Source organism: Bufo gargarizans, chromosome 2, assembly GCF_014858855.1.
Source record: "Bufo gargarizans isolate SCDJY-AF-19 chromosome 2, ASM1485885v1, whole genome shotgun sequence".
Classification (NCBI taxonomy): domain Eukaryota; kingdom Metazoa; phylum Chordata; class Amphibia; order Anura; family Bufonidae; genus Bufo; species Bufo gargarizans.
In genome coordinates this window covers 481157639-481174748 of record NC_058081.1, presented here as the reverse complement: position 1 = coordinate 481174748, position 17110 = coordinate 481157639, and the positions used below count along the sequence as shown (strand labels likewise).

At 46.6% G+C, this 17110-nt stretch overlaps 1 protein-coding gene across 3 annotated transcripts in view; it reads right to left on the bottom strand.

Moving 5' to 3' along the window:
* Positions 1-17110, bottom strand: part of TCOF1 (treacle ribosome biogenesis factor 1) — a 156541-nt gene that overhangs the window by 54971 nt on the left and 84460 nt on the right. For 2 of the 3 annotated variants that reach the window (XM_044281130.1, XM_044281131.1), the window contains exons 10-18: positions 12144-12293; positions 11580-11801; positions 11157-11315; positions 9877-10044; positions 9369-9554; positions 9000-9170; positions 7269-7418; positions 6802-6930; positions 6370-6513 (exon numbers count right to left, since the gene is read on the bottom strand). In XM_044281130.1, coding sequence (XP_044137065.1) covers positions 6370-6513; positions 6802-6930; positions 7269-7418; positions 9000-9170; positions 9369-9554; positions 9877-10044; positions 11157-11315; positions 11580-11801; positions 12144-12293 — 1479 coding nt within the window. The remainder of the gene's footprint in view (positions 1-6369; positions 6514-6801; positions 6931-7268; positions 7419-8999; positions 9171-9368; positions 9555-9876; positions 10045-11156; positions 11316-11579; positions 11802-12143; positions 12294-17110) is intronic. The other variant, XM_044281132.1, reaches the window with a different exon arrangement.

Sequence of the window (17110 nt, the reverse complement as noted above, 5' to 3'; positions counted from 1 at the left end):
CGTTAAACGCAACTGACGTGAATTCTGGTGGAAGAGCGGCCCCTGAGACAGGAGATCCCCTCTGTCGGGAAGAGGCCACGGAACGTCCGCCAGCATTCGGACGACGTTGGAGAACCAGGCGCGGCGAGGCCAATCCGGAGCGATGAGAATGGCCGGTATCCCCTCCGCCTTGATCTTGCGCAGCACCTTCGGCAACAGAGGAAGTGGAGGGAAGACATAGAGGAGGCCGAACTGCTGCCAAGGAGACACCAGCGCGTCCACTCCGCGCGCCCTTGGGTCTCGAGCGCGGGCCAGAAACACCGGCACCTTGTTGTTTGGCCGGGACGCCATTAAATCCACGTCCGGACGGCCCCATCAGCGGCAGATGTCCTCGAACACCTCCGGATGTAGAGACCACTCTCCTGGATCCACCTTGGTGCGGCTCAGAAAATCCGCCGTCCAGTTGTCGACACCCGGAATGTACACTGCCGACAACACGAACATGAGACTCCGCCCATAGGAGGATCCTCGCCACTTCCCGCATCACTGCCCGACTGCGCGTTCCGCCCTGATGATTGACATAGGCCACAGCCGTGGCATTGTCCGACTGCACACTCGCCGGCCGAGCTGCAAGGAGGGAAGTCCAGTGGGAGAGGGAGTTGAAAATCGCCCTCAGTTCCAAAACGTTTATCGGTAGACGGGATTCCTCCGTCGACCAGACCCCCTGAACTGTGAGGTTCCGGAGAACGCCTCCCCAACCGATGAGGCTGGCATCGGTGGGGACTATCGTCCAGGAGAACGGAAGGAAGGACCTCCCTGATGATATGTTCAGGGAGGCCTGCCACCAAGGGAGAGACATCCGAACTTGCCGGGACAGGCAGACGGGAGCGTCCAGACCCCGAGAGGTCTTGTCCCAGAGGGCAAGAATCCACTGTTGTAACGGACGAGTGTGGAATTGGGCATATGGAATCGCCTCGAAGGAGGCGACCATAAGGCCCAGAACCCGCATGCACTCCCGAATGGTGGGACACGGAGCTTGTAGAAGGAGCGACACCGCCCGCCGAATCTGAGAGGACTTGGAATCCAGAAGAAACACCCGAGAACTCGAGGTGTCCAAAACCATCCCCAGGAAGGAGAGTCTCTGGGAAGGGCGCAGAGAGGATTTGGGTAGATTGATCAGCCACCCAAACCGTTCTAGAGATTGAACGGTGATTCGGACGCTGTCCTCGGCCTGTGAAAGAGACGGGGCTTTTATCAAGATGTCGTCCAGGTAGGGCAACAACGAGATGCCCCTGGTGCGAAGAAGCGCCACGAGAGGCGCCAAAACCTTGGTAAAAACACGAGGGGCGGTCGCCAACCCAAAAGGCAGGGCGACGAACTGGTAATGACGACCCCAGATGGCAAAACGCAGAAAGCGATGGTGAGACTTCGCAATCGGGACGTGTAAGTAGGCGTCTTAAATGTCCACAGACGCGAGAAATTCCCCTGGAAGCAGAGAAGCAATAACGGAGCGAAGGGACTCCATGCGAAACTTCCGCACCCTTAGAAACTTGTTGAGAAGCTTCAGATCCAGGATCGGACGCACCGACCCCTCCTTCTTCGGAACGACGAACAGGTTTGAGTAAAAACCTGTTCCTGTTCCTCCGGGGGAACGGGAAAAAATGACACCCCGGTCCAGAACAGAGGAGACCGCCAAAAGGAGGTCCGAGTCCCTGGCTGGATCCCCCGGAACGCGAGAAGGGAAAAAACATTCCGGCGGACTGGACGCGAACTCCAATTTGTAACCGGACGTCACAATCTCCAGAGCCCAGGCGTCCTGAACGTGAGCCCTCCAGACCTGTTGAAAGGAGAACAAACAGCCCCCCACGACGAGGGGTGGGGGCACCCCTTCATGCGGAGGGCTGCTTGGGAGCAGGAGGACGGGCTGACTGTGCCCGTGGTCGCCAAGAGGGCTGGGGTTTGAAGAAAGGCTTTTTGCGGGAGTCCTGGGATCCCCCAGCTGACGAGGACGATGACGTCCTGGCAGTGGAGAAACGACGAAAGGACTGGACCCGGAACCCTGAAGCCCGAGATCGAAAGGGGCGTTTGGACCTGGGTTGAGGCAGATGAGTACTCTTGCCCCCCGTTGCAGGCAGAAATGAATTCGTCCAACTGGGCCCCAAAGAGCCTGGATCCTTCAAAGGGAAGGTTAGCGAGGGAACGTTTGGAAGAAGCATCAGCATCCCACACCTTCAACCAAACCTCCCTGCGCTGAATGACCGAGAGGGCCGAAATACGGGCAAAGAGGGAGCCGATATCCATTGAAGCTTCACAGAGATATTTAGAAGCCTGAGACATTTGGAGGATAAAATCCAGAGTGTCTGCAGGGGAGCGTCCTGCTCCGTCAGATCCTGGTGGTGGCGCCGCAACCACGCCGTAAGGGCTCTGGCAACCCAAGCCGACGCAAAGGCCGGTCGCAGGGAAGCGCCCGCCAGGGAAAAGATGGACTTGGAAAGCGAATCCAGACGTCTGTCCACCGCATCCTGCAGGGAGGAACCATCTAGGACGGGAAGGGCCGTGTTCTTGGCTAACCTGGCCACCGGAGGATCTACCTTAGGGGAAGAAGTCCACTTTTCCACCGAGTCAGAGGGGAAAGGGTAAAGCGTATCCATGCGCTTGGTGGCCGAAAATTTCTGATTTGGGCGGTCCCAAGCCTTTGATACGACCGCTGTGAATTCCTCATGAACGGGGAACACCGCGGACTCCGGCTTTTTAGGCGGAAAAAGGGAGAACTCCCGACTAGTGGAGGGAGGAGAATCTCCTTGGATATTAAAAGTGTCACGGACAGCCTCCACCAATTCGGATACCATGGTGGAAAGCTTAGGCAGGGGTTCCCGCTCCGTGACTTCGTCCGATCCGGACAATTCCCCTTCGGATTTGCGCTCCCCACGAGAGGGAGAGTCAACCGGGCATGCCTCAAGGCGGGGGGGGGAGAAGCGGAGTCATCCGACAAGGAATGCTGCCGCTCACGCTGCCTCTTAGACGTCAGACGCCCCCTGTGAGAATCACTGAGAGGAGACGGAGCGGTGGATGCTACTGGAGTAGTAGCTGCCATACGCTCCATGAAGGACATGGCTGCCTTGGCAACTAAGGCCAGATCCGCTGCCGCACTAGACATGGCGGAAGCCCAGGCGGGTACCGCCGGGGCAGAGGGAGGACTGGGCTGAGCAAGAGAAGGAGGCTGATCCTGTCCAGGAGCAGGGCATGAGTCACAGGTACCAGAGGCAGAAAAAGGCAGAAGGCACACCTTACATGACCCCAAAGGAGCCTGAGAGGAAGCCTTAGCAGACTTATGGGCCCCAGGTTTTGGCATGATGGAAACCCAACAGTAAAAGATCTCCTACCAGTTGCTGCAAAGATCAGGAGCAGTTCCCCCACGTTGTTTGAAGGGGGAAGAGGACTGCCAGTTGGGGGAAGAGGACTGCCCCCCCCCCCCCCCAGAGCCCAAAGTTAAATGCCCCCATCAGGATCCTTCTCAAGCTCACCCAGGACGGCCCCAAGAAGAGCCACAGACAAATTGACACAGAGGGAGGGGGAGGGAATGGGCAATACTTATCTGCTCAGCATGCTCCCTCGATGTCCAAACCAGCAGGGATGCACCTCTTCAGACTTCTGACTCCAATCTAGGAGAACAGTGCTCTGGTGGAGGGCAGGCAGCTGGTGGGATGCCAGAGCTGACATGTTGAGCCTGGATCCACTTTTCTTCTGTGGGGGAATGGGAGGTAGCCAGGAAACGTCCAAAGACGGTGGCAGACACTCCACGGGGGCCAGGAAAGCGCCATGCTGACCTGCGTCCCCATCTGAAAAACAGAAAAAAATAACAAACAGGAGAAGAATAAGCGTCAACCTCCTTGAACGGACACTAAGCAAAGACTGAAGTCCTCCTGGAGGTGTCTGGGGGTATAGCCCGAGGAGGAGGAGCTTCATTTTTGCATAGTGTCCCTCCTAGTAATACCTCTAAGCTATACCCATGGTCTGTGTCCCCCAATGGAAAAGACGAGAAAGATTTTACAGGTGAGTTTCACAAAAAATCGCCTTTTTTTGCGGGGCAAGTTGTACTTTCCACTGCCACCATTTAATATTGCATCGGTATTAAAACGCAAGAAAAATAGAAGTGTGGTATCGTTGTAACCGTACTGACCTGCAGAATGAAGATAACAGGTCAATTTTACCAAATATTGTGTTTTTTCCCAATTCTCCCCCATTTAAATTATTTTTTTTCGCTTCCTACTACATGGTATGCAACCGTAAATGGTGCCATTAGAGCATAAAGCTATGTGAATGGAAAAATAAAAGTTAGGACTATGGGAAGGCAGGGAGTGAAAAACTAAAACGCAAAAAAAAGGAAAATCCTCAAGGTGTTAAAGTGAGCTTCATTTTTGCATAGTGTCCCTCCTAGTAATACCTCTAAGCTATACCCATGGTCTGTGTCCCCCAATGGAATGTACGAGAAACAAGCCCTCATATCGCTATGTGAACATACAAATAAAAAAAATAAAAAATAAAAAAAGTTATGGCTCTGGGAAGGCATGGAGTGCAAAACCAAAAAAAAAGAAAAAAAAACCTCCGGGCTTGAAAGGGTTAACAGTGGCACTAAATTCACTGGGGGACGGTGGCACACAGGGACTCTTACCCTATTTCAGGCTGCGATCTCCAGAGTGGAGATCACAGCCTGAAACCGGCATTTTTACAGTGCTGTGCTCCGATTGGTCCCTTGCCGGTTTACCTGGTGTCTCTGCTCTCAGGGAGAGCGAAGACTCCAGGGCTGTGACACTTTATAGTGTCACAGCCTCGGTAAGCAGTTTGGACGTGACTGTACGTCCAAATGCAGTAAGTCACTTGCAATTTAGACGTACAGTTACGTGATAATGCGTCAAAGGGTTAAACCAGTCAGAGATGGCTCTGTTTTAGTCATATAAAAGAGCATGTTGGAGCACCAGGAGGCGAGTTCTATACTTCGGAATAAAGGTTTTCTATACTTCGAAAGCTAATACAGATTACTGGTTTATTCACAGGCAAAATATTATTTAAAAAAAATAAATTATAAAGACACCAGTAATATGTATTAGCTTTCCAAGTATAGAAAACCTCTATTCCTAACATGGTAAGGCTATAGAAAGTAGTGTATATGATATGTGCATGCTAGGACACAGCTCTGTCCTCCTCAGTATGCTGATGTCTAGCCCTGTCAATCGAGGGGAGAGCGAAATGTGCAGTGCATAGCAGTGTTATAAATGCAATGCTCTAATATATATATTATATATATATATATATATATATATATACACACACACACATACACACACACATCTCTGCAGCTGTTTAACAAAGACAAAAGAAAGTTATCGCTTTAATCAGCTTTTTTTTTTTTAACAGGGTTGATCATGCTGAATGAGGCTCTTCAAAGAATTGCCATGGCATGTGCAATAAACATGTCCAAACCATGAGCCCCTATTGGCAATGATATGTTATAGGCAAGTTTACCTCATATGTTTATTTAGCGTATCAAAGGCAGTATTATTTTATATATACATTTTGCATTTAGTGCTCGAAAGTGCTTTTATGTTCTGTGTTTCGCTATAATTTTGGTCATGTACATCTGTATATGTATCTTATTGTGCAGGATAAGTATCATTTTTGTGTGTTTTTTTTTTTGTTTTTTCCTCCTTCTAGTACATACCCCTCCAGGTCTTAATGCATTCCTACAATCTCATCCATTCCACAAGTGATTTTAATGAGTGTGATACATATAGCCGAGTTTGCTCTTCCTCTAACTGGATGTCTATGGCACACAGAGGTAACTATTGCTCTGCTCTCCTGAATTTAGATGCCTATATGGCATGGAGATGGGTATTAAATAGAGTAGGTTCCCACCTGGAATGAGGTCACCTTGTCATGGAGGGTGAGCTCAGATATTTTTTGTTCAAAATATATTTACTAAGAAACTCCTATCATAATAAATGCGGTATTAGTTCAAATATAGATTTTACATTTAGTTCCTTGATTGTTTTTATCATATCGTGCAGGATGTGTTTAGCATTTGTGGGGTTTTTTTTGTAACAAACATCTTTATTGAAGATTTAAAACATTTTATAGTAAGAGCCAACTGAGAATATGGCAAAGTAAACCAGTAATGTGTGAAGAACAATTCTGTCAGAGTATAACTATGAGGTGAGAAAATCTGTGGACCCCAACGACGCATCATTTTCCTACCCACTATTTGGGCAATCGAAAATGGTCATTATGGCCAACTAAAGATCCTCTGCTGGATCTCAAAACTGGAATGCCACAACGCAAGTGTGAAACAGCCCTGATGTGTATAACCTGCTTTATTCCACCCTTGACACTTACAGATTGTGCATGCTCATTTGTATCCGAGTCAGAGTCACTGTCATCTGAACTGCTTTCTTCATTTGGTTGTGAAGTTGCAGAAATTCCTGGTTTCCTTTTGGCAGCAAGGGCTGGCTTGCTCGGTTTTGTAGTGCCTACAGCAGGCTATGAGGGGTAAAAAAATAATTAAGATTTCTGTTAGAAAATGTTTCCTGTGACACTAAAGAGGTTCAGCTCATTTGACGTACGACACTAAAGCCAGTACATTCAGATATAGATAAGAACCAAATTTGCAGATTGTGTCTACAGCTCCTGCAGACCTAAATGATTGCGTTAACAAAATAAATGAAAAAAACTCACTATACGCTAAACCGGCATGCTTTAAGTATGTTGCCATGGAAACACATAGGTTTGGACTCACTATAACAAAAAGTGACATTACTTTTAACATACCGTTTTCTCTTCAGAGTCGCTGCTTTCAGAGTCAGCATCAGAGTCTGGGACACGTGCAGTGCTTGCTTCAGATGGTCTAACCGATGGACTGATTATTGTTGGAACTGGAGCTTTTATAGAAAAGCTAGGCTAGAGAGACAGTAAAAAATAGCTATCAACTCACTGAACACAAATTAATGCAGCATTCCACAAAGTGATATGCCATCAATGACCAAAGGTGGAAGTTAAAATGCTTCAACCTCACGGTTTGCTACAACTGAGAGTAGGAAAAGAACAGTACTCTACGGTACAATTGGCTTTTTTTTTTTTGTGGTCACCAAAAGAAACAAAAGCGAAGCAGCTTAGACTCAAATTAATAAAGTTCTATCCCATTTTTGCTGCCAGTCCATCATGGTCCACCATCATCAGCCACTGATGGTAATATTATATATTATAAACTGAAGCATGTCCCTAACAAGGAGAGTTACCTCTTCATCACTATCAGAGTCCTCGCTGCTCTCATCAGCTGCCGTCTTGGCAGGAGTCCTCACTGCTGCAGCACTGGCCTGTGACGCCGGGGTCACAGCTGTAGATTTAGCAGTGGGCTTCTGCTTTGGGATTACAATTCCTGGTGGTGCCTTCAGATAAATCAGCACAGATGAGGAACGTGTAAATAAATAATAAATAAAAAATAATATTTATAAAGACAAGTGTAATACTGCAACCCTAGATTAAAGGAATAAACTATTCCATCTTTTTATCTTAAATGTTGAGTAACTTCTATTTCAGTATAGATTTTATTACATGACATTTTCTCCCGTTATAGACTTCTTCATGAATGTAGGATTTAGGGTACTTTCACACTAGCGTTTTTCTTTTCCGGCATAGAGTTCCGTCACAGGGGCTCTATACCGGAAAAGAACTGATCAGGCCGATCCCCATGCATTCTGAATGGAGAGTAATCCGTTTAGGATGCATCAGGACGTCTTCAGTTCAGTCATTTTGACTGGTCAGGCAACAGAAAAACAGCAGCATGCTACGGTTTTATCTCCGGCAAAAAAACAAAAAACAAAAACTGAAGACCTGTCTGAATGCTGGATCCAGCATTTTCCCCATAGGAATGTATTAGTGCCGGATGCTGGATTCGCCCTTCGCATGCGTAGACTGCTAAAAATCTGGGGGAAAAAAAAAGATACAAGACTGATCTGTCTGTCCGCATGACAAGCGGAGAGGCGGATCCGTTCGTGCAATGCATTTGTGAGACGGAGCCGCATCCGGATGAGTCTCATAAATGCTTTCAGTCACATCCAGATCGGCGGATCCGGCAGGCAGTTCAGATGACTGAAATGCTTGCTGGATCACACTGCCGCAAGTGTGAAAGTAGCCTTAGTTCATCACCACCCAACAGCTCAGCTGTACTTCATCAGCTCAGCTCACCAAACGCACTGCTCTCTGGTAACAAGAAACCAGGAAGATTATGAATTTAGTCTGACATATGAATGGAGAGGAAACTCGTGATCTGTACAAAGTAAGATAAGTTTTGCCATTTCTTTGTAGCTGTAATTGTATCTCTTAAAGGGGGTTTTCCCAGACTTTTTCTATTTAAGACCTATCCTCAGGACAGGTCATCAATATCAGATCAGTGGACCCCCTCCGATCACCTGTTTGAGGAGACGGCGCTCTGTGTGCCATCTCTATTCTCTTTTCCTGTCCTCTGCTGCTGTCCCATAGACATATAGCAGCAAAGCAGGAATAGAGACTGCACGTGCGCCGTCTCCTCATATAGCTGACCGGCGCCGGTGCTGGCCCCCCGCCAATCTGATATTGATGACCTATCCTGAGGATAGGTCATCAATATTAAAATCCCAGATAACCTCCTTACTGCTGCTTCCCCCTGAAAATTCAGCGTTCAATGTCTAGTGCAGGGATCAGTAACCTTTAGCACTCCAGCTGCTGTGCAAATACAACAACCAGCATGCTCGGCTGTTTTTCTACCTCCCATGGAAGTGAATGGAGTACTCTGAGAGTTGTAGTTTCAGAACGCCTGATCCCTGGTCTAGTTTCTGCTCTGACATTAGACTGTACATGGTTCAGTTAATTTGCGATTGACATGCTTACTAGAAACTGTATATTGATAAAATCTAAGCCGGGGGAGAGAAGGTACACTATAGGACAGTAAATCTTTTCATAAAGTTGAATGTGCAGCTAGTTATCAATACCTTAGGAAGCGATTCATCGCTATCTGAATCCTCTGTTTCTGAGCTGTCATCTGCAGGCAGTGGAGTTGACGCCGCTTTAACTCCAGTTGTATGTGCAGCCAATGTTACAGGCTGTTTGCGCCCTGTGGATGGTGTCTTCACACTTGATGCTGGAAGTTTACTGCCAGTTTTCTAGTTAAAGAAATATCAGAGGAATAAATACTTATCCGAGGTCAAATTGAAGTTATACTGAACACATCAAATTCAAATGTGTGTCAAACAGGAAGCTCTGAAACATTAAAGGGGTTGTCATATCCCAAGCAACCCTTTAATGTAGGATCTGCAGCGGAGTCGACAACAGTTGACAAAATCAAACTACATTGCCAATACCTTTGCCCCTTCATCCTCCTCGCTATCAGAGTCTTCTGTTTCTGAAGAATCATCTGCAATTGTCGTCTTCTGTAAGTTTCTTGACTTTCCAGCAACTGCATTCGCCGCGTGAGATGGCGTCACGGGTTGTTTTGCACTGGTGGACGGTGTTTTCAAACTGGATGCTGAAAGCTGACTTGCAGTTTTCTGGGGAAATTCAAATGATTATACGGTCATTGTTAGAGAAGCATGGTATATACATTGCGCCAGCATATATCTAGAGGGTTGTACCACAATGAACATTTAACATCTATCCACAGGATTGCTGGGGGCTCCACCAATCACTAGACTGCAAGGCCGCAGTGAGGAGGAGTTTCGGGTGGTGGTTACGCATGCACCACAACGCTCCATTCAATGAGGCTTACAGGAAAAAGACAAGTTCAGCAATGTTTACAGGTTATTGACGTCCTTTGTGGGACAACCCTTTTAATAGTGATTAAGAAGTTATTAGACTGTGTATGGTTACCACCTTGGCCGCCGGCTCCTCTTCACTATCAGAGTCTTCAGTTTCAGAAGTGTCATCTACAGGGGCAGGCAGAGGGGTTCTGGCCTTTGCTAAATGTGAAGTCGCTACAGGCCGTTTTGTACTGGGGACCGGTGTCCTCACATTTACCCCTGGGAATTTGTTGGCAGCTTTCTGTTCAAAAGAATCACATACATACAGATTAGGCAGAAAGTGGAGGTGAGATTGTATAGCGTTAATATCGTGGATTCTTCTCATATGAATGGCCATGTTCTTTCTATGGAGGGACATAAGTCGCTAACAGATACTTAGGTTAGATACTGGAATACAGGTGGTCTCTAACTATAGTCATGAGACAGTCTGCAAATCTCAGAAATAGAAAACCCATCATTTCTATGGTCCACTTATACTTCCCAAAAGCAACCACCAGTAACCAGGAATGGACTGGGAACTTAAAAGAGAACCTGTCACCGGGATTTTGGGTATAGAGCTGAGGACATGGGTTGCTAGATGACCGCTAGCACATCCGCAATATCCAGTCCCCATAGCTCTGTGTGCTTTTATTTTGTATAAAAACCGATTTAATACATATGCAAATTAACCTGAGATGAGTCAGAGCTTGAAAATATGACACTTCTCTGGTCACACAAGATATGACTCTTATGTTAATTTGCATATGTATAAAATCATTTTTTTTACACAATAAAAGCACACAAAGCTATGGGGACTGGGTATTGCGGATGTGCTAGCGGCCCAGGTGCTCAGCTCTATACTCAAAATCCCGGTAACAGGTTCCCTTTAAAGTGGCCCTGAAATTTTTTTAAAAATAAATAAATAAAAGTGGCCCCATAGTGTAGACGGGTCTAAATTGACAAAATGGTGGGTCAACACAAGTAGATAGGGACAGCAGAAGTAGGTAGATCAATCAATACAATAGAGCAGCACAAATTACAAGCCCAGGAGAACCAAATACCACCGTGCACAGTCACCCTCACCACAGTATTCAACTGTATGACTGTCCTGAGAATGGTGATACAGCTGAATTCAGAAGGGCACCCATGGCTGTTGGTCAGGTGCATAGGTACCTGATGCTTCTACATTAATGATTAATTAATCAGACCATTTTGTACCCAACCGGTAGCTGTGAGACAGCCATCTAGACATCGGCCCACTGGGAGATTTCCCTGTAGGGTCTATGGCCAGTCCGCCCTGCCAATAACCAACCAAACAATGCATAGAGGCCATTTGGCAACAGAGACTACATAAATTATTCAACACAATTTTACCTTGGGCGCCTCCGACTCGCTGTCAGAGGAGTCACTGCTCTCTGACCCCTCAGCTGCTGCTGGTACAACTGTGCTCGGCTTGGAAGCCTGGCCACTAGAAACCTTTGCCTGAGTCGCAGGGGTCACACCCTTCTTTGGGGATGCAGTTGTCTTCTGGTTCTGCAACGGGGAAAAAAAAAGTTAGAAAAAACATATGGTGACGATTCCAGTAACTGTGAATTATTAATCTTTAGAAATATGTACAACATCCACAGTTACTCGAGTACTGCTGCTTTGTGAGAGGAACAGTGGGCAGATTAACTTAAAACTACATAATGCAGAAAATTAGTTGCAGCATCTACAACGGTGGGAAATTGTCCCCATCCCTCCTATGGCTGCTAGGTTAAAGTTGTTGATTTAAAGCAACACACAGGGCACCGTTACCTCTGGTTCCTTCTCACTGTCTGAGGAATCACTGGTCTCAGACACTTCTGCCTTGGCAGGGCTCTGGGTTTTCCCTAGGGAAGCACTGTTCTCGGACACAACAGCAACGACTGTATCTGCACTTGCGTCATTACAGTCGCTCTTTGCTGGTTTGCTCTGTGACACAGTCACTGGTGGGTCTACTTTGTCTTGTGAAGCTGCAACTTCTGGCAATGGCATCTTCTATTCCAACAGGACAACGTAAAAATGACTCATTAGAAAAGGTGTCGGAAAACAACAAAATGAGGATGTATCAAGACGAATGCAATGCTTTTTATGACAGCAAGATAGAATTGATTTGTCTTTCATCTTCATGCACACTGGTCAATTACGTTCCAATTGCCCAGAATCAAGAGAAGATGTCTCAATAATTGACTGTAAACTGCACTTCAGTCTTGTGACATGTCCCAACCCTACAGAGAGAACATGGCTAACCACTTCTGCAGGGGTTGCAGTCATGCAAGACGGTGCATACAAGCTAATAGCTTTGCCGAATGTGTTTGCATCATCATCAATATCCTATACCTGTCTTACGGGTTCCTCTTCACTTTCTGTCTCGCTACTTGTTGAACTGTCATCTGCGCTAGGCTTTGGCACAGTGGGCTGCATTTGCAACTTTTGCTTTGATGCCTGAACACTACTTGGAGCTGTAGGGATGGAAGTCAATGGCACCAACTGCAAATAAATTGAGATTTATATAAATTAGCAGACACCTAAGGCAAGTCAATAGATAATATACTCTAATCAGTGGGAGTCTGGCTGTTGGAAACCCCTCAGGCTTCAGCACCACCCATTAATATATAGTGTCTCATTTGCCTGTTTCAATAGCCCTTATTCTTTAAAAGGGTAGCTGTCATGTTTTTAAAAGAAAAAATGATTTATTTATTTTTTAGCATATGTTACTGCTGCAGCAGCAGCATTATGCATAAAGCAATATTTCGTTTCTTCACATGCCACTGTTTTCCTTGAGTTTTTCCCTTCGTTACGGCTGTTTAAACATTTACAATATGAGGACCTTCTCAAGATGGCTCCTCTGCCAGTTCTGAGGCCAAAACTGCTTTTCCTCACTTCCCATACACACTTGATGTAGCCAGCAGCTCCCTGCCAGCCAATCAGATTGGATTACTGAGAGACACGCCTCCTCACTCTGAAGCCTAATGCAGACATGCAGTGTGAAGGACCGCCCCTCCATCTTCTTAGCCAGAGACAGACAAGCCATAGCAACTGTATTTTAAGGGAGCAGTGGAAAGGCACAGAGGACATTAATGAAAGCTGTTATTATAAGGTAATTACAGATCTTTTGACAATCATTGACATACTAACTCAGGTATACGTGCCTAGCTCTAATAAACTAGCAAATTAAAAAATAAATAAAATAAATGACAGTTACCATTTAAAGGGAATCTGGCACAACCTCAGAGAGGGATGCATGATGCACTGATCGACATGTTGCTTTGACAGTTGTATCTGTTACATGTGCATGTTGTGTAGTTCGAGCAATTTGCACTATTAGTTGCAATGCTTGCATCGCCCTTTGAGGAAGCATTCTTATGCACAGTAATGGGGAGAAATTGATCAATCAGCAGTTGGAGGGAGGTGCCTGCAGTGCATGAATACCAAGGACTCCTGAGCATGTGCTCCTTCCTCACAGCACGATATAAGTGAACAAAGAAAAGTCTAAAATTTCTCACAAACTACAGATCAGCATGTTTGTCACTACATTATATGGCTCTCAGAAAGGGCATCATACAGGTTGTGACAGATTCCCTTTAAAGGGAACCACTTACGTTAAAAATGAAGTCCCGATTTGAGCAGGAGATGCTGAGTAGATTGATATTACAGCTTTACAAGCAAAATTTTTTTTTTTTTTAACTAAGTCTATTCATTTAAATGCCAGCTTATTTCTGGGCTTAGGAGTCCAGTGGGTAGCCCTACTCATCGAGTATGTTCATAGATGAAAGCCCATCAGTCACTGAATAGAGCTACCCACTGAACTCCTCAAGCAGAGAAACAGCAGGGATTTAAATAATTGGATTTTTGTACTTACTGTAAAATCAGTTTGTAGTTCAATTCATTGGGAGACACAGCACCATAGGGTATACGCCCAGCTACCACTAGGAGTCGACACTAGATATGAAAAAGGTTGACTCTGCCCAGGTGGGCTATTACCCTCTCCACAGACACTAGGCTAATCAGTTTGTACCAATAGAGTAGGAGAGAGAAACAAAAGCAAAGAACCAACATGTCAGGTAGGAAGAACAGCAGCTCAGTGACAAAAAAATAAATGAAAACAAAGGGTGGGATCTGTGTCTCCCAATGAATTGAACATGAAATGGATTTTACGGTAAGTACAAAAATCCAAAGTGGGAATTGGGGGGGGGGGGGCTGGGAAAGGTATGTTGCGGTAGCATTATAATTTATATAGATACCTGTTGTATCATATTCACCAGTGGAAGCAATCTTGTATATTGAACTATGGGATACAATATGCTTTTATTTGTAACATTGTTTTATTGATGCACATTTTTACAATAAAAATGATTCTGATTTAAAAAAATAAATAAAAAAAAAAGTACAAAAATCCAACTTTAACGTTAATGTCATTGGCGGACACAGCACCATGGGACATCCTAAAGCAGTCTTCGAGGGTAGGAAAGGAAAGCTATGCAAAAATAAAAAATAAAAAAAGATTTTTGTAAAACTACCAGTAAAATCTCTCTCGCTCTTCATTGGGGGATACAGGAACCGTGGGACGTCCAAAAGCAGTCCACAGGGAGGAGGAAAGGGGGGGGGGGGGGGAACGGACACAGACCCATGGAAGCAAGAGTCCCGGCAGGCATCTAAGAAACTGCCGCCTGCAAGACCATACAAGCCATGCAAGCGTACGCCAATGCACAAGTATGCACCTGGTAAAATTTTGTGAATGTGTGTAAGGAGGACCAAGCAGCCGCCTTACACAACTGTGCAGCCAAAGCGCAATTCCTCCGAGCCCAAGATGAGCCCACCGCTCTGGTGGAGTGAGCCGTGACACCTAAGGGCGGAACCCTGCCCCAGTAATCCACGCAATTGCAGTCCAAATCCAACATGAGATTGCCACCTTCGAGGCCGCCATACCCTTGCGAGGTTCCTCCGGAATGACAAAAAGGGAGTCCGTACCGCAGAAGGGACCAGAGGCTGCTAAAAAGATCTTCAGAGCTCTGACAACATCCAAATGGTGCAACTCCTTTTCCTTAGGGTGTGAAGGAGAGGGACACAGTGAGGGAAGGACAATTTCCTCGTTGATATGGAAGTCAGTGACCACCTTCGGAAGAAAAGAAAGAACGGGCCAGAGAACCGCTTTATCCTTATGAATAACCAGGGAGGGTTCTCTGCAAGAGAGCGCCGCCAACTCAGATACCTGCCTGATGGAAGTGATAACTACAAGGAAAACTACCTTCCAGGACAGGAGACGGAGAGAAATCTCCCGTAAGGGCTCAAAGGGGGAAGCCTAGAGCGCTGAGACGACTAAATTGGGTGGGGGCGCCCCTTCAGGCTGAGGATTGCTTAGCCGCAGAAGGTCGAGACGCTAGGATGGCTGTGCCCGAAAGGACAGCTTTTTGCGTCGATCCTGGGAAGGAAACACCCAGCTCCACCCAAGCTGGGAAAAATAAAGCAGCAAGAGGATATGGAGCAGGGCTAGATGTCCTGAGCAAGAACCAAGAGTTGAACAAATGCGCACTAGAGAGCCAGAGGAAGGATCTGGAGGAAAAACCAGGGCTCCCCCTGAAGAAACAGGAGAGCAGCACAACTGGAAGGCGTCTGTTGGTAATGGCCTAGCGCTCTGCATATAGAAGGATGCTCCATGAGAGGGATCTATAAGAGGACAGATCCAACAAGAAAAATTAGGCCATAAGGGAACCTGGCAAGAGAGAAAATGCCTGGAAAAAGGACAGGAGCAGTCCTGAATCAAGGGGGAAAAAAAAGCTCCAAAAAGGCTACAAAAAAAGGATAGGCACGAAAAAAAATTAATAATGGAAAACAGATGCGGACTTGTCACAACCAGAGTCGGGGACAAAAGTAGATGCCGCAGCCAAAAATAAAAGCACCCCAAGCGGGCGCACACCGCGGGACCTGGGAAAGGGAGGAAGGAATGCCCTGAGGGGGGAGGGGTCATAGCGACCAACATATAGAGAGAAAATGAGCCACACAGAGATCCTGGATGCCAGTTAAAAGGCGGGAACTGGTGCACCCTAGTCCAGGCACAAGCCAGGGACTAGAGTAATTAGGAGGCAGAGGAAGGGAAGGACGGCCAAGGGGGAGGGGACCCCGATGGAGTATGGATGCATGGGAGGGAAGGAGTCCCTAACTAGGGTAGGGACCATACTCACCATCTGGAGTCTCCGGGCGCCACAGGGTAATCCCTTCGGTAAACTTGCACACGATTGGTATTACCGGTACTCCACTGCGGATGCAGTAATGGGAAACTGGGTGACCGGCGAGGTAGGCGCCCGCAGGGGGTGCTAGTAAAGGGGGCTTACACGATTAAGACCCCCTGCTGCAGGATAAAACCTGCACCGGTAAAGTGAAGAGAAAAAAGAGAAAAAAAGAAGGAAGAAGTAGCCGCAAGACCTGCAGGAAACAAGCAGTTCATGTCTGCCTCCTACGTATAAATCACAGAAAAAAATGCACCAAACTGATATGCCACTGACTATACTGGCTAGTCATAAATGCAGATATTAAAAGCTGAGACTTTTGCCAATATATTCCTGTCAGGAAAATATCGGAGCCCATCATGCACCACATCACGGTCACGCAGCATGGCAAGGGGTCCTACCATTAAGCTACCTATGGTGTGAACAAGGTCTGAAGGTGATGTAATCCAGCTCACAGCAAAGCTTCCACACAACCGCATAGCAGGACAACTAATGCAATGTGAACAAAGCAAGACTGTAAGCCACACCCATATCAGACCATGTGATGGAGGTTACCAGGTGCAAAAGAGAGTGTTTGTTTGAATGCCCGTGATGTGGTGCATGATGGGCTCCGATATTTTCCTGACAGGAATATATTGGCAAAAGTCTCAGCTTTTAATATCTGCATTTATGACTAGCTAGTATAGTCAGTGGCATATCCGTTTGGTGCATTTTTTCTGTGATTTATACGATTATATTTTCATCCGCACAATGCTCCGTTTTGTGTAGGATGCCTTTGTGGTGCATGTGGACCGCGCCGACATCCTCCACCGTATGCATTTTTTGCTGGGGATAGTAGTTTGCTGCGGTCCACATGCGGTGGGGCTGCTCCCCCAATGAAAAACACGCTACAGTGTTAGGGGTTGAGCAGCTCCCCCAGATTTGCCACTATATTTCTGTGTTTGTGTCTGCCTCCTACGTAGACTAGAACAGATTAGCCTAGTGTCTGTGGAGAGGGTATAGCCCATCTGGGCAGAGCCAACCTTTTTCATATCTAGTGTCACCCCCAGTGGTAGCTGGGCGTATACCCATGGTGCTGTG